The following is a 21,062-nucleotide window of genomic DNA, read 5'->3' on the forward strand; positions in this document are numbered from 1 at the left end:
GTAAACTAGGGAGTGATGTTGGCAACGGTCCATGTTCAAGTTTAGCAGTCTTCTTCCCTGCCTTTTAACTTGCACATTCCTGAGTTTCTTGAAGTGCTGCTGCCCCCAACTGACCATCAGTGGAACAGGGTGATTTACATGCACAAAACATTTGCATTATCACAATATCATATGTGCATAGCATCACCTGTGTTTCCTTGAACTAGTAGAACATAAAATAAATAATAATAAATAATTCCTTTCATTGCAACAGTAACTCCATTACTATTACAATTTGCCACGATGAGTACAGTTTCTCTGTGGCCATTTAGAAGATCTTCTCATATCATTTTTAATACCGCATTAACATTGTGATCTCTCACAGCACATTAATTATCTGGTTTTGGCAGAAACATAACTGTCGCCAGTGTGTAATGACTGCGGTGAGCTTTCAGCATGCTGTACCACCAGCCTGTAATTTCTTGCATGCCTTCACTAACTAACCCTGTTTCTACTCTTCCCATACATGTAGAATTAAGCATTCTTCTCGGAGGGCTGCATTGGGTTTACTCTCACCACAAGGAAGGAATGACTCAAGTATTATACTGTGCGTTGTTGAGGATAAACATATTAAGGCAAAGCTATGCTCGCAGTAGTCTTAACAGCATGTGGCTCGACCCCATTAAAAAAGCTCTTACTGTCGGATTAATTGAGTGGTTTTTAGTGTCCACGGTGGCGCCTCTTTCCTAAGGACGCCACACTGACTCCGCTAAAAAAAAACATTGAAAAGCTGAGAGATGTTAATTCTTCTATCGGACCAATTGATTGTTGTTTTTTACTTCATAAATAAAGTGCTTGTTTTTTGCTTCTTATCATTGCAATCATTGAGGCTCCAACAGAAACCATGTGTGCAGAAGAAAACGATGGTTTTCCTACAGAATACCTCTTCCCTCCCTCCCTCCATCCTTCACTGCTTTCTCTCTTCCTCTTCCCTGTTTTGGTCTCCTGTCCTCCTCTAGAGCTGATTTCTCTTCTGTCTCTCTCTCCACAGGGTCAATGGGGAGATGATGGAAGCCCCGGGGCCAAAGGCTATCCTGGCAGGCAGGTGCAGTAAATCTAGTGTTGCGGTGCTGGTTGAGCAGGGCCACCCACACACACACACCCACATACACACACACACATACTTATCGTCTCTATTGTGAATTTAGCTTTTTGAAAATATTTTCGACCTTTAAATAAATCAAATTTCTGCTTGTGAGATTTCATCACTGTCATAATGATGAATACATATGGAATTATTCGGGGGAACATCAAATCCTTGTTTGTTTTCCGCAGCTATAAAATAATGTAATTTAAAGATATTGGATGCCGGCAAAGAATCTCAGCCATAGGCATCTCAGTCAGCCTCAAAGAATCTAATTTGGTCAATCCAAATAAATATTTTGTTGCGGCTGAATGAAAGGGAAAGGGCACAAAGATGTTGAGAAGCTGTGGTGGAACTTCAGCGACAGATGCCCCCGGTCTAGTGAGGAAATAAAATGTCAAAAGTCTTCCATTGTAAGCACTGCTCTGAAGAAAGAAGAGGTAATAAAAGTGGGAATAATACCTCGGATCCCCGGGTACAAATAAGCTTCCTCTGTCCTTCTAAACTGAGACCAACATTCGTTGCTCCACTTCTATGAATAGTGTTAACTTAAAGGGATAGTTAGGGTGTTTTGAAGTGGGCTTGCATGAGGTGCTCATCCATAGTCAGTGTATCACCTACAGTAGCTCGTTGCGCCCCCGGCTTGGAGAAACAGAAAAGACAGGCTCAACAAAGAAAATCAATATCGGTTCAAGTGTACGCTTCATTTAGAATGTTTTTTGATCTGAAAGTATAACCTTTTTTGTTAATGGAGTCTTGTGGCTTTGAAGAGAGCATAGATAAGTTACCCTTTTCAGTTCAGTTCCCCGTCAGAAAGGCCTGTCTGACAGCAAGATTAAGTAGTGAAAACATTCTAAATATAACTTACACTTAAACGGATATTGATTTTTCTTTTGTAGGTGAGCCTGTCTTTTAGATGGCTGAAATACATTTTGTTGTACATTACTTTGCTCCTGAGTGTGTTTCTCCAAGCTGGGGGTGCACCGACCTTCATCTTCACCCAAACTATCCCTCTAAGAAGTCAAAGCTGGGTAACACTGGGGTTTCTCTGCATTAAAAACATGTTTCCTCTTAGCTCTTAAACTCCATAAATATCAAGACAACTGCTTGCTCACTGGTCCACTCCTGAGTGTTTATGATAACGTATAGAGTTCCCAGTGCTTGCCTCTCTGCTTCGGCGCACTAACGATGTCACAGAACTCTGATCCCTGTAGACACTTTGTGTGTGATGGATTAGGCTTCAGCACCGCCCACCATCTGTGGGCTGTGAATCACCAGCGCTGTGAGTTTATGTCAAGGCGTTGTGCTTTGCTGTGGGGAGTTCTCCTGAGCTGAGAGTTGATCTTTAAAGTTGCAGGAGGAGATTTTCTGCACCGGTGGATTTGCTGACAGTGTCCCTGAGAAATTAATGGATGTAATTAGTGGATGTTGCTGAAAGGTGGAATGAGTAGGATTCAGTATAGACTCATACAAATATAGTCCCTCTCAATCATTACTTATAACCCACGAGAAGTGTGTGGCTGTGTTTTTATCTTCAGAGACCCAGCCTTCTGTCTGTATTTCCTTATCTTGTCCCAACCTCTATAAAAACATAGCGACCAGTTGCCAGATCGTAAGCGTGCATCCATGAGGAAGCTATGAAAATGGAGGACACAGTTCCAAAAAAACAAACATGTAAATATAGCGAGCAAGCAGACAAATCTCGTTCCAAAATGAGAGTGAATATGGTGTCGGCTCTCACCCGCTGGCAAGCACCCTAACCCCCCAGTCAGGGGGCGTAAATGTTGTATTTACAGAATGCAACAGACAAATCCTACTCATTCAGCCTTTAAATATTGACGCCGCAAATGACAGAATAAAAAAAAGAAATCTGAATAAATTTGCTTACAATCAAGAAGTGAGAATGGATTTTTTTAACCTGATTGGATAGCCTAAATCATTAAAATGTTTCCCTTTGTTTTTCCACTTAAGCACTTTGACAACAGCACAAATGACGTTCTGCCACATGTTTGTAACCATAGAAATATGTTTTGTCATGTATTACATTTAGGGTTTACCCGGGCCTGTGGGGAAAATGGGGCCAAAAGGAGTCATGGTAAGTAGATGCTGGAAAAATTACAACTTTGTCATGGATTTGTGTCATTAAACTCTTTAAAGGCAGTATGTTTGGGAATAAAAGTAAATAGTGTATGTCTCACACTGTAAGGTGTTTAAAGCTCCCTCAGAGAGACGTCCTCTGTTTACTTGTATTTCATTTTCTCGTCATGCAGCCTCGCTCAGCTTCCATTGAAGGCCACAAGGGGAGAGAGGCATGACCCTCCTTTGTGTAGTAAAGCTTCTGAACTTTGTGAAATGCCTGCTAAATGAATTACCTAACCAGTATGGGTACATAAAAAAAGGCCAGCGTCATAAACGCCACTCTTCTGGCCTTGTTAACTCCGTAATGATAACGACAGATGGTTCTGTTAGTATATGTGAAGTACTATAGGAGCAATTAACTCTGGCTTTCTTGAAATCCCTTTCCGTGCTTGCTCTTCTTTTTAACGGTAGCCAAATATCGTAAAACTATATTGCCTCTGCTGCCGAGCATAAACGTAATGCATTCAGACGTTAGCTTCTCATTACATGCTAATTTGTGTTGCTGCCCCTTTTTTTCGACCGCTTTTGCCTCTTCTTCCACTGAGCAGGTTCGGGAGTTCTTCAGAGATCCCTGATGTGAGGGTATGTGCCCTTGGACTACATCGTGGAAGCCAGCACCATGCAGTCCATGGGCATATACACTTGCCTCAAGGCTTGGCTCTACAAGACCACTCAACCGCAGCAAAAAAGGCCTGCAGTGCTGTAACACAATGAAGCACCACAGCTGAAGCCTTTGTAGAAGTTCTTTTGAGACATGTCGGTGTTGTTGACATCTAACAGTTCTACACAATGCCCATCATCTCTGCTCAGTCTCATTGTCCACCTTCTTTTTCTTTTTCATCTTTCTTTGGCTTTCCTGTGCCTGCACTCCATCATTTATTCATCTCTCTAGGGTCACATAGGCCTCCTCGGGCGTTTTGGCCTTCCTGGTCCTGATGGCGAGAGAGTGAGTACTAGTGGCTGTGAGAGTAAATGCCTGTTGCAAATAGGTTTTAATTCTTGAAGTACTGCAGGCACACTGAACAAGATCACGCTCCTTTAAACTGTATTGGATCAAGCCGATAGGGATAAAGACAACCTACAACCCAACCTCTCTACTGTTTTGGATAAAGTTGAAATGTAGAGTTGGATTTAAATGCACTGAAACCCAGCCAGGACTCAAACTCCCATGAACCTCCAGGGCAGTTTCTGGCCACACTAGTCAAGTGGCGCCGTTTGCTATGCTACCACCGTTAGCCTTCAGTGAGTTAGTCAGTCTGGTCAGTTGATCCGAATTTAAGTAAACCACGTCACAAATGTTGGGATGGATTTCCATGCAATTCAAATGTACAGCATGATCCTTAGAGCATTAATTGCTTTGGTGATTCTTTGACTTTTTATTTAGCACCAATGCTATCAGGTTTCTGTCAATCTGAGCTGTGCTTTGAGATGATTGCTGACATGGCATGCTACGAAGCCAACATGCTGAGGTTTCATATTGAATGTTAGTAAATTAGCATGCTAATGTAGCATTCAGGTAAAAAGCTCAGCTTATTGAGGCTGACAAAGTACAATTCAGTCTAATGAGAGTAAAGCAACAATAACTTGAACCTGAACCAGACAAGCTTACTCTGAATATTTCTAAAATTGGCATCGTACGGAAGACAAACTTCTATGGTTAAGTTGATAAAGCAATCTCACCTCAAGGTCCATTTAGTAGCTGTAGCTGATCTTTAGATCGTATCACATCGTCTTGCTCAGCAGACAATGTTTGCTTAACTGTCATGGAATTGCATGTGATCAGATTTCCATTTACTTCTGAGTAGGGCTGGGTGGCCAACATCTTCTATCTTGATATACTGTAGATGTTGTCTGGTACTTCAATGAATAATAATATATGGTGTTTATAAAATAGCCACATGGGGAACCTATTTTTATATACTGCTGTGTGAATAAAAGTCTTGACAAGTTAGAAATACTGAATATTTGCCAAGCTCAACAATAAACTGTTAAGCTCAATATTTTAACATTTTCCACACAAGTGATGAGGATCCAAGAATAGAGAAGTTGCTTCTTCATTTTTACTCCATCTAAGACTCTACGCCTCACAGGGCTGCTAGTGTGGCTAAAGGCTTTTAGGCTTCTCTAATGATTTCTATGTTTTTGCATTACTCACTTTTATCTCTACTTTAGCTTCTTATCCATCTTCTCGCTCTGTCTCAACTGTGTTTTGTTTCCTGTTTCCAGGGAATTCCTGGCGTTCATGGGAAGAAGGGCAAGATGGGTAGGCCGGTAAAGTTTTCTCTCAACATACTTCTCAGAGAACATTTGTAATGCAGCCTCATGAAAGTGAGGGTTGTTTGTCTTGATCTATAGACTCTTACTGTAGCGCGGAGTTACTTTAAAGTGTATTCAATGAGCATTACTTTGACAAATCTCCTCCTGGTCTCAGTGTGTGAAGAGAAGTTGTGCTAACTTCCACACTGGCACAGTGATGCTAGAGATTACTGCACCCTAAATAGCGTGCCTGCATGTATTGGAAACAATGTTCATGTGTCAGCAGATTACATTTAAATGATCAGTCAGATCCTTTTTTTTTTATTCAGAAAGTCCTGACCTCATGTTAAAGTCAGTGACTCCTTATCTATAAATCTTAAATGATTAATCTTCTCTGGCTGAAGTTGATTAGGAAACATTACAGCTCCTAGAGTGTGTTTATTACTGTGCTTGTTTTGCATGGAACTGTTATAATAATGTGATGTGTCAGTTGCGGGTTTGGCTCTTCAGAGTCACTAACCACAGTTCAGAGAAGTCTATCGTCGTTGGCGCCTGGAAGTAAATTCCCCATCCTTCCAGGCTTACATGGAAAATACTAATACAGCACATGACCACTCGTGTAAATCTGCTGTTTTCCCAGGCCGAGTCTGGTTGCACATGTTCTTTTTTAAGTTATTATGCAGTAGCGGTCAGTGACAGACTGAGGCCAAGAAAAAAAAAACCTCATAATAGCCAAGTCATGAGCAAGTCATTTCCCTTCCTCTGGTGAAAAGTGAGGTCAGTGACTTTACGCAAGAAGCTTTTGTCTGTCCTGAGTCAGCAGTAATGCTGTTTAACAAAATCTGGAAAGACACACAAGAGAAGGAGCCGGCATCTTTGATCCACATGTCCCAAAGCCTAAAACAACGAGAGCCACAGAGACTATGTACTTTTTACAGTGTTTAATGGCTCCCTTCCTCCTGTGTTAACTTTATGGATGAAAAGTAGAAAAGTTTCCCCTTTTTTAATTGTGCGTAGCAGAATGGCAGAGATTTCCATCGGACCAATCACATAATTAGAAGGGTCTCGCCAGCCTTGATGAAAGTTGATGTCAATATGAGAACAAAGACTTTCATGTGTTTCTGATCAAACCAAGTCAGTTATTGAGATTTCTGAAAGAGGCACATTTTTCCACATTTCCAGTTTCATGTTGCACCAATTACGGCTCATTACCTTGTCCACATTGGCCTAATGTTGTAAATCAGCCACACAAACTGTCGTCTCTCTGCCATCTCTTGAGGTCTTCATACTTCCATTTGATCCTTCTCTCTGTCTGCAGACAGACGATGAGAGATCTCTCGGCTTCGCTGCTGTTTCTCATGAATGTAACCATAGACCACTGTAGGCGAGTGCTGAGCCACGATGTGCGGTTTGGCTGCGTGTTGACCTTGGCACATTGACAAACACACGTTGAGCATGTGGCCTCGCGGCTGCATCACACCTCTTGTTCTGCCTCTATAATGGCATTACGAGCACCAAGCAAAAACAAAAAGAGTCAACAGTTTCTGTGCCAAGCAGCTTTATTCGGTCATTTAGGCAAGTCCTGGGGGGGGTTTGGTTCCGCGGGCTGCCAGCGCGCGCACACTCAGACACTCGGTTGCTCGGAAACACAGCCGTGGAATTTCCTGCCGGTCTCCCAGGAATGAAGCGCTGGGAGCCCGTTTGAGGGGATTTGCCTGGCTTAGACCGCTGTTTTGGGAAACGCTTTGTTGATCCCCTGTGCATGGTGCGATAACTTCACCGACAAACCATGTGACCATGTTTTGACAGCATGAACATGATAAAGCCACTCAATTTCCTCTCTGGTTAACATGACCATCCTGTTTGTTTGTGTGCCCAGGGCTTTTCTGGTGACTTAGGAGAGAGAGGACCTCCTGGCCCTGATGGGGACCCAGTAAGTGATATTATGTACATGAATGCACCGTTTACTCACTCGGCACTGTAAAAAAATCTTCATGTCAAAATTACACCTGACGGAGATTTCACCAGATTTCAGACAAAATCTGGTGAAATCTTGCATATTGTTTTAGAACAAGAACATTGTATTCCTGCACTCGACTGACTGTGAGATACGTCTGTGCGGTCTTTCAGTAACTCACCCATCATAATCCATACTGATACCTACGAGGGCAGCATCAGCCGTTCCACTCGCCTCTCCTCCTCTTTTAGTTTGACCCTCACTGCTCGCGGTTGGCTGACCTCTGGGAGCCTCCTCCAGGCCTCATTTCCTCTGCCTCAAGAGGGAACAGGGGATGTTCCATTTGGCTGAATTCGTCTCCATTCAATTCGTAGAGGAACAGAGGAGGCGACAGGAAGGCCACACTGGGCTGTGTGTCACCCGTCTCTCCACTGGATGCGTAGCTCGGAGAGGATGTCGGCATGGCATGTGGCTGCGGGGTAGATCGTTTTGGAACAAGCCTCTCCGTGTGTCAAGTGCTCACTCGCTATGCTAAAATGAGTGGAGGAACACATTGCTCAGAAAACACTAGTGAACAAACAAAATATAGAAACACACAGTTTGAATTCATGTGTATCCTCCCCCTCCAGCTCTCCAGCTCTTATCTAACTGTGCCTGTGTTGCATCTCTTCTTTATCCATCTGTCTTTGTTCTCTCCCTTCTTCTTAGGGTGAGCTGGGATCTCCTGGCCCATGTGGAGTCACTGGTCTTATTGTAAGTGTTCTTGTATCTTTCTCACTGATTTTATACCTTTATGTTTTGGAATTTTAAACACTTTGGTACCTTGTTTAAAATATATATTTTCTTTAAGAAATGAGCTTGTAACTAGTAAAGTAAAGTTTGAAAAGTGCTATGAAAATAAAGTTTGATTCCTTACTCCCTTTTCTTTTATCTCTTCCCCATCTTTCTATTGAGACATTCATCTCAGAAAGGTTTTTTTGGGGTATTATGAGCACCAGTCTTTAAGACGTAATTCATCTGGACATTCAGTGTTTGAAGTGTGTGTTTTGTGTGTGCTGATGTGTGCAGGGAGACATGGGCTCTGTTGGCTTTATGGGCTCACCAGGAATAACAGGACTCAAGGTAAATCATGCGGTTTTGTAGTCGTGTCTCTGTCTGGTTTTGGTATGGATCCAAAATAAATAGGGTACATTTTGATTGGTTAACCAGAATGTCTCCAAGTTGCGTTTGTGTTCACTTTGATGAGACGAAGTGACAAGTGGTTGGTGATTAGTTTATTCCACAGCCTCGGTAAACGCCAGGACTGCACATTAATATCTTTTTTTTTTTTTTATTATTATTTTGCCTCCCAGGGAGTACCTGGAAACCCTGGGGAACCAGGACTGAAAGGTGATAAGGTGATCTGCATATGTATTTTATCATTACTAACCTACAATATACAATAATCCTAGAGGTGACAAATCACAAAACCTTATTTTGGAGTCCTGAGAAAGCTAACCGATAACACAAACCCATGCACGGCTTGTGTAAACCCAGCGCTCGTGTGGTGCATGCTTACTGAATAATCTCTTTGCTAACATTTGGATTTGTTTATATTCTTTTGTGTTTTCTCAGGGGGATGATGGCTTAGCAGGGGAGCCAGGGGAGTGTGGATTCCAAGGGGACAAGGTGAGTCTATGTTTGTATGTGCTCAGGTGGTGCAGTGGGTCGCCCATGAATAATAGGATTAGTGTGCAATGCTTGGCTTCTCCTATCTGCATGTCAAAGTGTCCTTTAGCAACACCCTGATGTCCAGATTGCTCAGATGTTTGTGTGCATGGGTTAACAAATGGAAACTTCTTCTGCTACAAAAAACGCTATAAGTGCATTTCCTTTTAATCCGATTATAGAAAGTTGGTGTGTTTCTTTATCTGAGCAGCATGTTCATGTGGATGATTTTTTTTACTTCTACTTTAGACCCACTTGTTGTCTTGACTTGTTTATTCTGAGCTGGCTTTTGTTTTGCAGGGTATGCGCGGCTCCCTTGGGTTGCCGGGTCCTTCTGGAAAACCTGGACTACAGGTATTTTTTATCCCGCATTCAAACTACCAAAACAAAATATATTTGAAAAACTAGACTCTGGCATGGAAATCCCATTCAAGCATGCAGGTACATCCCATGCATTGTTATACGATATAAGAAACTCTACATGTATGCAACACCTAAAAAAGAGCTTAGTGCAGAGTTGGGATGTTAATCTCTACATTGTAAAGTTTTCCTTCATATAGAGATAATATTTATCTTAAGCAATTTCTTTTCATTCTTTTCATTCATTAAGTGTACTGTCTATCCAATGGAGCACACAGTGGTAGACGGCTCCTCTAGAATGTTGTCGTGGAGGCTATCTCTACCTTTTCTCTTTAGCTGATAAGAATTTTGTTCTGAAGGGCAAAGTAAGGCTTATGATGCACTCCAAAAAAAAATTGAAATCTTCAAATGTATACCAAAACAAACTTCAGGCACTCATGCATGCAAGATAACTTTGGTTCTAAGAAATGTATGTTATTCCATGAATAGCATGAACATCCCAGCAAAGAGTGGCAAATTCCCAGTGCATATGCTGCTTTAGCCTGAAGACTAATCACCAACATTGGCACGTGTGCGTTGTGAAGTGTCCTTAATATTTTGAGTGCTCCCTGATCTGATTTGAGATTCGAGCATGTAGTACCCGCTCTCTCCCCGGCCATACTCTTTCCTGCTATCAGAGTCTTACTTCAGCCATGGTATTGTCAATTTTGTTCAAGTTACTTTGAGGTGTGTGATCTGGATGATAACAGTGAGATCATTTGTGACATTTCTTAGGGCGAACCTGGTGAAAAGGGCCCTGATGGTTCACCAGGCCCTCCTGGCCCAGAGGTATTTAGTATTATGTTTTGACTAGGTGCATTATATGTATGTTGTTGTTGACAAAATGTGGTGTGCTACTGTATGGTGATGAAGCTTATTTCACAGGGTTTTCCAGGTGACATCGGCCCGCCAGGACAAAATGGCCCCGAAGGACCCACGGTTAGCAGAGCGACATTAACGATTTGGATGTGAATTGTCAGTGAGTAGAAATGAAGTGGAAGTTCACTCTCAGTGTTTCATCCACAGGGGAAGCAAGGGACAAGAGGTTTGCCAGGTCTAAGAGGAACGCTTGGTCTTCAGGTGAGGTTGACTTAACATATTTTGAAAATGAATAAAACATAGAAAGCTTTTTTTTTTTCTCTCTCCCTGACCTTTTGGTGACAATTCCTTTATCAGGGTGACGAGGGATCGGTCGGGCCTGCTGGACCCGCTGGACTCGAGGTGAGTGCTGATTGGATAAGCCCTGCGGCTTGAGACCAGTTATAAAATACAATAACAGTTATCTTTTAGGATGCACACACAAAACCTCAACAAGTGCACCACGTGTCTCTGCCTAAATTTAGCTTTGGAGGAGAAACTACGACCTGTCATGGACAGGAAGTCCTTTGGCTGACTGATGTCTCTGTTGTTCTGAAGCTGTTTTGAAAGACTTTCTTTTGGACGCTGTATAATTATATTGGTCAGCAAATTGCTGTGATCTTTACTATCATAAAAAGAACCCCAAACAATCATGTATAGTTTGTTTGTCACATTTACTTGTAAAAGATGATGGATTTTTTACCTAAATCCACACAATAATTCATTATATCGGTATCTACTCAGGAGTTCAAATGTGTAATTAAAGTAAAAAAATCTCAAATCGTCCTTTTTGTTGTTTGCTTTTCAAATATCTCCACCATACACAGATTTATATTCTCGATTAATAGCATCTTAACAATCTAGAAGAAGCAGTGCAAGACAGATTTGGGATTTTACACCATAGAAGAAGAATGCCTTTGAACCTTTCCGTATGAATAGAATCCACAGTGACTATCTTTGTGTCTAGTGCTGGTTTGGAGTCATCCCAGGCTAAACAATAGAGAAGACTCTTCCAATGAAGTCCTATCTTTTTCCAATGCTTGATTCCATTCGGCCCTCTCCCAAAAGTTGAACCCACAAGCGATTACCGAAAACAAACACGATGCCTTCAGTGAGTAATAAGAAGCCTTTGATGCTGCAAACGGCTCTCTGTTTAATGGATCATTAAGTTTCTTCGAGGCATGCTTTTGCTTTGGCATCAACAGTTGGTTTTGTTTTTGTGCCGCCGGCCTCGAGAGGGACGGCAGACTGCACCTTTTACAGGAGACATAGAGAGTTTATTGTTTAGTGTGGAGCTGCAGTACACTTCTCTGTCATTTTTGCTTTCTGCTCAGGGCAGGCCTGCGAGGCAGGGATTCCCTGGACTGACAGGCCCAGATGGACTCAAGGTCAGACCCAATATTCACACATCCACCGCCGAACTACTGTCATCCTTAACTGAACATTCTCTCCGCGGCTTTCATTTATGATAATGTATCATCCGAATATGTGTAAATTAGATGTTAATTCTCCGTTACCACAGGGGAACGGCCCTCCAAGCACATTTCGACTGATTTGAACTCAAAAAACGAAAGGCATGACTAAGTTTGTGATATGCTAATTGGCTGCTTTGCTGTAGGGCGAGACCGGGATAACTGGCGAGGTTGGAAAAGTTGGCGAGAGGGTAAAGGCTTCTCTCTCCTCTTTCTGCTGATATTTCTGTTTGATGCTCACTGTGTGTCTGTTATGTTGGAGTCCCAAAGCTGTGCTGCCCATTATGAGAAATAGAACTTCAATAGAAATAAGAGACGGCTAAGACAGCACATTTTCTGTCCTGCAGGGACTGCCTGGTTTTGTCGGGCCTGTTGGAGAGACTGGCGTCGGAGGAGAAAAGGTTAGCGCTTTCTCAATTTGTCACACTTGGCTGGTATCGCAAATTGTTCTTGTCCAACTTTGATTTCGAGTCTGTTAAATTGCTCTCTGTTGATGTAGCATGCGATTAATGCTGAAACAAGAAGTCAATTACACATTATTTTAGAATCAATGCCGTCTGGTTCCAGCCTCGCAGACGTGCAGATTTGCTGCTTTTTTTTCTGTATTATGTGATTGTAAATTAAATAATGTTGGACTGTTGGTCAGAATTTGGAACAGCAAATTGAAGGCATCACTTCATTTTTGTGATTTTATATTTTGTAGACCGGACGCTTAATCATTTAATCCATCGACAGTTAATCAATGTTCCCCTAATTGTGGCTTTTGGCTCTCCAGGGGGATCGAGGCAAAACAGGTGGCCCAGGGCTGCCAGGTGAAACGGGGCCGATGGTAAGGAGTAAGTCTGGACCCCGTCTCTCCTACCAGGGGGAACTCAATTTGACAGACGTAAGGGATGGGGGTGCGATATGTTCGGAGAGACAGATTAAAGTTACTAAACATCAATCATCTAAAAGGCAGATAATATAAGGCCATCCAGTTTAGTCAGAAATATGAGAGCTAATTTAAGATTGTATTTGATGAATCATAGGCAGTAGATATCATTCGACTAATGTTGCATCCATCAGGGTCACACTGGAATACCTGGGGAGACTGGACCACCTGGACTGCAAGGGATCCCAGTAAGTTACTGCTATCATTGTCAGAGCTTCATGTGCACTGAATTTAAAGCAGAGACCACACTGCCGGTTGTGTGGTCCAGAGTATCTGGTTCTTTTCTGTTACTCAACGCCAGGATGAAAAGCAGAGTTTCACTCTCTGGTTGAAAGACACACGAACAGACTTTTGTTACGCAACCCATGTTCTAAACTAACACTTTGAAACTACGTAACAAAATGACTTATTTTAACCCAAACCACAATCTCTTCCTGAATCTAGTAGATTTGTTGCCTGAACCTGAAGCTGTTTTGTTTAATTTCACAACATTACGTTTCAAATGTACTGCGCTGCCCTTCTGACATCCAACAGTGATGTCACGGTGTACTGACACCGCCCTGAAGTACACGTCTACATCACTGCAGCAAAGTGAGAAGTTAAACCACTGGAGTTCAGCAAAAATAAGATATTCAGCTGGTGTTAATTACTCTTTAACAAAAATCCCTTATTGAATGACTACATCAGTCTGACCTCTATAAAGTCACTTAAAAAGCAGCCTGTGATAGTCAACATTATATTAAAGAACTAAACTGCTGAATGCTGTCAAAATAGGTTGTGTAGAAAGTTAATGAAGATGAGAATGAAACTGAGACAACTTTGCCTTGTATCTTAGTTTGTAAAGTTTGCTCCAGTTTTAACTCAAAGAACATTTTTTCACACACATTCAGGGGCCTCCTGGTTCACTTGGATCCATCGGCATCAGAGGACCCAAAGGCAGGACGGTAAGCTACTTAAATCTGTGTTAAAACTTTATATAACCATTCGGTGATTACGTACTGTTGTCTGTTACCAACCAATATGACACAACAATACAATCTACACCCGATTCATGGACTCGGCATCATGGCTTTAGGGACTGAAATTCACTGAAATATGCCTACAGCTCTGATGGATCGCCATGACATTTTGGTCCCCAGCCTCGGCTCACACTTAGTTTCGTGATAATTAGCAGTGTTAGCATGCTAACACTGCTAAACTAAAAGATGTGGGACATGATAGACGTTATTCCTGCTAAACATCAGCATGACAGCATTGTCATTGTGAGCATTTGCTGGTATGTCTTTCCCCAGGTTTGTATTTTTAGTTTATTTGCAATAAATGTAAGAAGAAGAACTGTGTAACTTTCCAGTAGGCAACATAAGAAGTGATGGGCCCCTTGAATGAAGAGACCATGAATGAGCACAAAACAGAGAAGCCCTGAACTTATTGTAGATAAATAATGAAATAAAATGCAACCATCAGATAATTACATCTCTTTGAAGTGCAGAGCAAAAACACCAAAGCGAGGATTGCTTAGCAACCTTCCCCAAAGAATAAAAAAAGACCTTAAAAATAACAATAATAAATAATAATAATAAATAAAAAAAGGACAAAATATCTGTACATAGTCACAACAACTTGAATGTGTTGGTAAATTCTAACATTCTAAGTGAGGCTTGTCCAAACTAAACACCCTGGATTTTCTGTACATGGAAATGTGTATGTGTGTTACTGTGTGTGTGTGTGTGTGTGTGTGTGTGTGTGTGTGTGCCAGCTCAGGATGATTCCAGTGGTCGCTGGCTTTTCCATAATTGAGTTTTGTAATTTGGAAAAAATGTCTCATGGTTGCACAGCGGGATCATTGGACTGAATGAATAATTGATCTAACATAAATAAGTGGTATAATTAACGCATTTCACCCCGATTGGTTTTACATGGCTCCCCTGATATCACAAGCAGTCACAAGCGTCATATTTTACGACTATAATAGCTGAACATTACATCAAGGCTTTGGAAATTAGAATTAACACCAACACGATGAAACTCCAAATCTACTCCTTACATTGTCTGAAGTAATTCTCTGTCAACAAGGAGTGGGGGAAAAAAACAGTAACAACCTTTTCCTGTGCTCAAAGTTTTGTAATAATAATTGCGATATTGCCTATTTGGAGGATGTATCCAATCCTGTTACTTTACTTCTTGTTTTCTCTGATATCTTGTGAAGTTTTTTAATTTTTTCCTCGAGAGCGTTTTGTCACACTGAATCTGCCGAGCCCCCATTCAAACTGAGTCCACTGAATTTAATTGTGATGCATATCTCTGATATGTAAACATGTCATTTCCATCATTTTGTCAGGCTTTCATTGTACTCTTCAGGTAAAAAAAAGCCCTCAAACTAGTGGACTTTAAAGAGCAAAAAGAACGGGGGGGAAGCGAGTGTGTTTCCCCCTAAGATGCTTGCTGGTGTTGAATTAATCAGAAAAACTGATTATAGAAGCTGAAATAGATGGTACATGTCTGCACTATAAAACATCTTATTAAGTCACATAGTCAATTGTTTTCCCCTCGAAAAAATTATGTTTTTTTTAAGTGACAATAACTTGAAATAAGACAGATCACTCGCCCAGTACCACAAAGGCAGGTCTTGATTAGTGCTTATTTAAATTGCCCTAAAAAAGTAGTTATCCACTGTTATGTGTTATTCTGTTATGTCACTCAATATTAAATTGACTGGAATTAGTTTCTCAGTGAATACAATTTGACTTTCTCAAACAACAGTAATTGAAAATTAACAGGCAGAAAAGGACATCACAAGGTCAGCTTTATTCATGTAATGATTCAAAATACTTTCGATGCTCACACTGCTTATTCAAATTGATTCATATTCTCAACAAAGGTCTTTAATTATTTTGTCTGTTATTAGCAAGCAGCGGTGAAATGATCAAGGCCTTAAATAGGTGTGAGCTGCATTCTGCTCTTGTTCTGGTTTGGATCATTATTATATATACAGATGCTTACATGGACAGACAGAAAAAGACACAGTCAGAGTCCTCTAATGTTTCCTAACAGCGAATAGTTTGGTCCAGTTTATAGGCAACGATGAATCAGCTGCAGGATTTGTGACCTTTTCCCAAGGCGTCTTTACAATAAGCCCAGTGTGCAGGCGGGGCCACTGTGTGTGTGGCGGTGGAAAGATGGGGACAAAGTCCACACAGTGCGGATTGGACTGTGAATCGGAGCTAATTTGCACATGCCAAGTATTTGCAAAATAGCCACAACTTTTGACAGAGTGGCTGCGATATGGCCTTAACCACAGGAAACAAAGAAAGCTGCCTCCCAGGCTCCACTAGATAGGGATGACAAAAATGGAGATTAAGTGCCCTAATTCATTGACTTAATATGTTAAACAACGTCTGCCTGAGGTCTGTTAAAGGGCAAATTTTCCCAAGCTATTCATCAATGACGAATTTATGTTCTTTCTAAAGGGTCCGAGAGGTCCTGATGGGCCAGTGGGGGAGAAAGGGTCCACAGGAGTAAAGGTGAGCACGTGGTCAGAAGGTGGAAGTTGACAACGATTGATAAACTTTCTCTCAGGGTCTCGGATTGTGTTCCAGTTTGTGGCTCTTTATTGATAATGTTACATGCCTGCCTCAGAGAAATGTCTGGCCTTCAACTCTCTTATTGCACACATCAAGTCTGTCCCACGGCAAGCTAGGGTAAACACAGTGGCACTTCTTTCTGTAACAGAGCGAGAGAAAAACAATCAGGAGAACTTTTACAAGCAGCTTTGTTCAGCAGACTGTAATTATTAACTATTTTTAACATCTAAAGATTCTTTAGAGGACGCTCTTTGTAAGCTGCGAGTCTAACAACGGAACCTTAAATCAAAGAGGACTAAAATATTGATGGTGGTGGTAGTGCTTGGCAGTCGGGAACATTTTAACTCTGGGGGATTTCAGAGAGCTCAGTTTACTGAGTTGCATGTTTTCTTTGCAGGGCCCTGATGGTCCACCAGGAAAATTGGGCCTCCCCGGGGACATGGTGAGAGAAATTGTTCTTTTTTTTTGCTTTCCCCTCATAACAGTAATAGCATCATTAGCAGTATTAGCACAATCCTCATTATATTTGACCTTTTGAAGTCCTCAAGGAATAAGGAGTGTGGTGCTTTAGTGCTAGTGAACAGTACAATGACCATCTCATTAAAGCATACACAGTGAAGCAGTCATACAGCACGCTTAATGGCACATATAGTATATGATCATGTAAGATATGGCATGTCGTCATTCATTTCTCCTTCTGGTTTGACTGCTATACCTTCCGATTATTTCTTGTTGGTACAGTCACAATTTGGTGCATTCCCAAATGGCTAATTGGCCCCTAGAGATATTTAATAATTGCAAAAAATGATAATTCAGATGACAGATTAACTATTTTGATAATCAAGTATCATTTATCTATACTATGGGTGCCAGACAAATGTAGTCAATTAATAATTAGTTATTAATAAATGTATTTCTTTACTTCTGACCAATGATCAATTAAAGTCCTTTATCAAGCAAGCGTGCCAAACATTCATGACCTGGTTATTATGTAAAGGAGGAGACAAGACAGTGAACTAAGCCTGCTGCCCATGCCTCTTTAACCCTCCATTAGTTTGACATGTTGAACTTATTTTCCCCTTTGTGTCGTTGTGCTGCAGGGCAAGCTTGGCGAGCCAGGTGAAGCCGGGCCAAAGGGATTCCCAGTAAGTGTTTGAGGCTATCAGAGGTCTCTTTCAGACTTGATTTTTGGGGTGGACTCATTTTGGGGAGCAGTGGTGGATACGTGAGGCCCTGTGTGTCACACTTTGACTCTAGTGGGTGTTGTAGCATTTCATCATGTTTGTGAATACCAATAGTGTCTGTATTATGAACCCTGGAACTCTTTTCAGGGTGTTCAAGGCCCCTCTGGACCTCCAGGGGCCAAAGGAATTGCAGGAGAGCCAGTGAGTTTATTACATACATTTTGTTTCCATATTTGAGAATCATACTATGACCTTTTATGCAATTTTCTATGGCATACGATACTATGACATTTAGCATAAAGCATACCATGAAATACTATACTGTGACTCTTTTATGACTTATATGACATGATGACTTTCTATTTCAGTTTTTTAATGGCATACTATACTTTGACATTTTTTATGATGTTTTTTTATGGCGTTTTACTCTGACTTATTTTCTAACATTTTTTATGACATTTTTCATGGCATTCTATGTCATGACAGTTTTTAAAACAGTGTTGGGATTTCATTTATATGGACTATAAACTTGTGTTTTTATGGTATACTATACTATGAATTCTTTCTGACGTGTCATACTCTTGTCTACTATGACTATTTTTATAACATTCTTTTAGGATTTTCTTTAATGTAATTCTATACTATGACATTTTATAATCTACTATGGCATGTGGCTCTCCGGCACGCACTGTGAACTATTCTTCCTTCCCATTGCATATAAACTCAGAATTTCAACTTTGACACTTTTTTATTCACTGCTTCATGAAACCCATATCCTGCTCCAAAAAGCCCTGAACAACCTAATCGACTTTCTCTCATTCTGCCCAAGTCTCACAGACACAAGCAGAGAAGTAGAGAGTCCGAGACTATTTGATTTACACCACCCCCGTCCTGGAGAGGCAGCTTTATTGTAGCCTGAATGTGTCTCTGTAACAGCAGGCCTGTTTCCATCACTTACAGAAGCTTTGGCTCAGTGTTTTGAAGGCTGTTAGCCCCGCAGATTAACTTATCTCTCCAAATACGCACTTTCTTCCTGGTTCTTATTTCTTTTCGCATTTTTCTTCCTTCACCGTCACTTTCAGAGGCATTTGTCCAAGATTAGAAAGCACTCTTAACCTTTTTATTGGTGCCTCTGCTTTGTCGCCGCAGGGACCAGCAGGGCCATCAGGAACGATTGGGCCACTGGGGGCGATGGGGCCATGGGTGAGCTTGATCCCGCTGCTGCTGGTGCAAGAAAGCCATTGACTTTTACGAAGGCAGCGAATACTAAAGGCTGTCGCTGTTTTTGACAGGGGCCGCTGGGGAGGGCCGGAGAGAGAGGACTGCCTGGTGAACTGGGAGAGCAGGTGAAGATGAGGAGGGAGCACCTCCCGTTCTATGCAAACATATCAGTGCCTCTATCCAGAAAGACAGATGATGCATTTGAGAGAGAAAAAATAATGCACATGAATTTTATTTTGTACAGAAATTATTATCAGGCTTAATGGTTACTAGGGAAGTAGGGAAAGCACAAGGAGAGGGTTAAGTAACTACTGACTAAGCTAAATTTCCTATTGAAATTTCATGGAGGTTTGTGAAACTATTCTACTTGTTTAGCAGTTTTTTTTTTTCTGTGCTCAAAATGTGCTGAAAAAAATGGTGGAAGCAAAGCTTGTACATCAAGAGATACAAAACATCACCAATGTCATAACCATCATGCTTCTTCTGCTGACAGGGCGACATCGGTCTACCTGGCAACATCGGGGAGCAGGGTTTGATTGGCCAGAGAGTAAGGAACACACTTTTTCTTTCTGTAAAATTATGAGTGAAAGAGTTTTTTTTTTGAAGAACCCTTAAAAATATTTAAAAGAAGACATTTGTTGTTGCAACAAAGAGCAAACAAATTGGTACATTTTGTTTTTCAAAATGTACCAATTTATGTACTCTAATACAGTTTTGCCAATGTTTGGCCATCTGTGTCTGCTTCCTGTGATCACTGTCGTTGTAACACATAAAAATATTATTGCGACCATAATATATTTTATGATTTGTCCGTCAGGGTGAGCCAGGCATCGATGGGGAGGCTGGACTAAGTGGACCCGATGGAGCCAAGGCAAGTTCAAAAATAAAAGACATGCTGTGACTTATAATTTGATTTATCTGTCCCTTTAAAAAGCCAAGTGCTTTTCACTGTCTAGGGACACAGTAAAGGAATAAAATACGATGCTTCACGACTTCGGCCGGTTGTCAAATTTCTGTCAATAACTTCAACACAGATTAATTCTTTCCTGATTCCTATGTCTGTGAACCCAGGGAACTCTCCAGTCTACTGGAGCAGCTTATTGTAATTAGGGCAAGTCGACCATTGTTTGTGAGGTATTGGCTTTTGTACAGTTGGAGCTGCATTGTGTTGACGCTTAGTGAAAACAGATAGCGGGGCTATTTTAGGAGCTCCAAAGTCTGGCAAGTATTGTGACAGAAAAAAAAAAAGATGGAAAGTACAAAAAGCCTGCCTATTCAGCAGAGCCGCACTGCTGGAAGTATAGCTGACAGACCCACAAACAGTGTTTGGCTTGGAGAAGGCGGTAAAATGTGAGCACAGAGGACACTGAGGATTAGAATAGACTCAACCTGAGTGTCGGACGTTTTCTGTTAGTCAGGAGGGTAAACTATACTTTGAGGGCTTCTTGGCCAGAGTGCAGCTTCTGGATGGAAAGCGGCAGCCCAAGAGGAATGTCATGGTTCATTGTCTTATTAGTTAGGCAAATTTAAAAACTGAAATTCAGCAAATAATTAGAGGATTCAAACATTATTTTGCCTCCCTCCAGCAGTCTGAAGCAAATTCAATTCCAAATTCTAGAGATTGAGTCCCATATAGCAAAAGCCTGTTGGATTGTACATCTGCAATATCAGAGATAACCCACTTTTGTTTCTTAATACATCTCCTTTGGGTTGGCTAGGTTGAATAAAAAGTCTAAGAAATGAAGTGGAAGCAAAGAGTTTTTGGATACAGGACTTGGAAGTACAGCAGAAGCTACAGAGAATTAAATGTTAAGTCAAAACTAAAACCACGTCTTAACAGAAAATCGAACTACAGGTTTGTCAGTGCCTCGTAAACTTCATGCTGTTCACTAGAATATTCAGTCAGTGGGACCACAATTCTTTGGTTTTCATTTTGTCTCCCCGACGGGTGTTTCTGCTGCTTCTCCAGTTTTTCTATATCAGATATTTCCTCTTGGAAATATGTGATATCTTCCTCCAGTCGGTTGGACAGCTGTCTACAAAACAGCTTGTCCGCTATGAAGGGTTGGTTGGCCAACAATCTTCACAGCGAAATTGCAACAAAACTGAAGTCCTCATGGTCAGTTCGGATTAATGTGCCAAGTGATGCACCTTGTACATCATGTCAAACTCTTGAAAATCTTTCAAAATGACAGCAGTTGTGTCTAATAAATCAGTCATGTTACTACCGTAAC

The 21,062-nt window shown here is 41.3% G+C and overlaps 1 protein-coding gene across 2 annotated transcripts in view; it reads left to right on the forward strand.

The window, feature by feature from the left end:
* The window catches only part of LOC116384753 (collagen alpha-1(XXVII) chain B-like), a 75,663-nt gene that overhangs the window by 41,359 nt on the left and 13,242 nt on the right, over positions 1 to 21,062 (forward strand). For both annotated transcript variants that reach the window (XM_031849695.1, XM_031849696.1), the window contains 28 exons: positions 1,031 to 1,084; positions 3,174 to 3,218; positions 4,155 to 4,208; positions 5,489 to 5,533; positions 7,398 to 7,451; positions 8,184 to 8,228; positions 8,544 to 8,597; positions 8,828 to 8,872; positions 9,090 to 9,143; positions 9,483 to 9,536; positions 10,317 to 10,370; positions 10,467 to 10,520; positions 10,608 to 10,661; positions 10,758 to 10,802; positions 11,774 to 11,827; positions 12,058 to 12,102; positions 12,259 to 12,312; positions 12,687 to 12,740; positions 12,977 to 13,030; positions 13,733 to 13,786; positions 16,310 to 16,363; positions 16,821 to 16,865; positions 17,524 to 17,568; positions 17,755 to 17,808; positions 18,757 to 18,810; positions 18,900 to 18,953; positions 19,322 to 19,375; positions 19,646 to 19,699. In XM_031849695.1, the coding sequence (XP_031705555.1) occupies positions 1,031 to 1,084; positions 3,174 to 3,218; positions 4,155 to 4,208; positions 5,489 to 5,533; positions 7,398 to 7,451; positions 8,184 to 8,228; positions 8,544 to 8,597; positions 8,828 to 8,872; positions 9,090 to 9,143; positions 9,483 to 9,536; positions 10,317 to 10,370; positions 10,467 to 10,520; positions 10,608 to 10,661; positions 10,758 to 10,802; positions 11,774 to 11,827; positions 12,058 to 12,102; positions 12,259 to 12,312; positions 12,687 to 12,740; positions 12,977 to 13,030; positions 13,733 to 13,786; positions 16,310 to 16,363; positions 16,821 to 16,865; positions 17,524 to 17,568; positions 17,755 to 17,808; positions 18,757 to 18,810; positions 18,900 to 18,953; positions 19,322 to 19,375; positions 19,646 to 19,699 (1,440 nt within the window). The remainder of the gene's footprint in view (positions 1 to 1,030; positions 1,085 to 3,173; positions 3,219 to 4,154; positions 4,209 to 5,488; positions 5,534 to 7,397; positions 7,452 to 8,183; positions 8,229 to 8,543; positions 8,598 to 8,827; positions 8,873 to 9,089; positions 9,144 to 9,482; positions 9,537 to 10,316; positions 10,371 to 10,466; positions 10,521 to 10,607; positions 10,662 to 10,757; positions 10,803 to 11,773; positions 11,828 to 12,057; positions 12,103 to 12,258; positions 12,313 to 12,686; positions 12,741 to 12,976; positions 13,031 to 13,732; positions 13,787 to 16,309; positions 16,364 to 16,820; positions 16,866 to 17,523; positions 17,569 to 17,754; positions 17,809 to 18,756; positions 18,811 to 18,899; positions 18,954 to 19,321; positions 19,376 to 19,645; positions 19,700 to 21,062) is intronic.

Source organism: Anarrhichthys ocellatus, unplaced genomic scaffold, assembly GCF_004355925.1.
Source record: "Anarrhichthys ocellatus isolate YVR2014 unplaced genomic scaffold, GSC_Weel_1.0 scaffold9, whole genome shotgun sequence".
NCBI classification, from domain to species: domain Eukaryota; kingdom Metazoa; phylum Chordata; class Actinopteri; order Perciformes; family Anarhichadidae; genus Anarrhichthys; species Anarrhichthys ocellatus.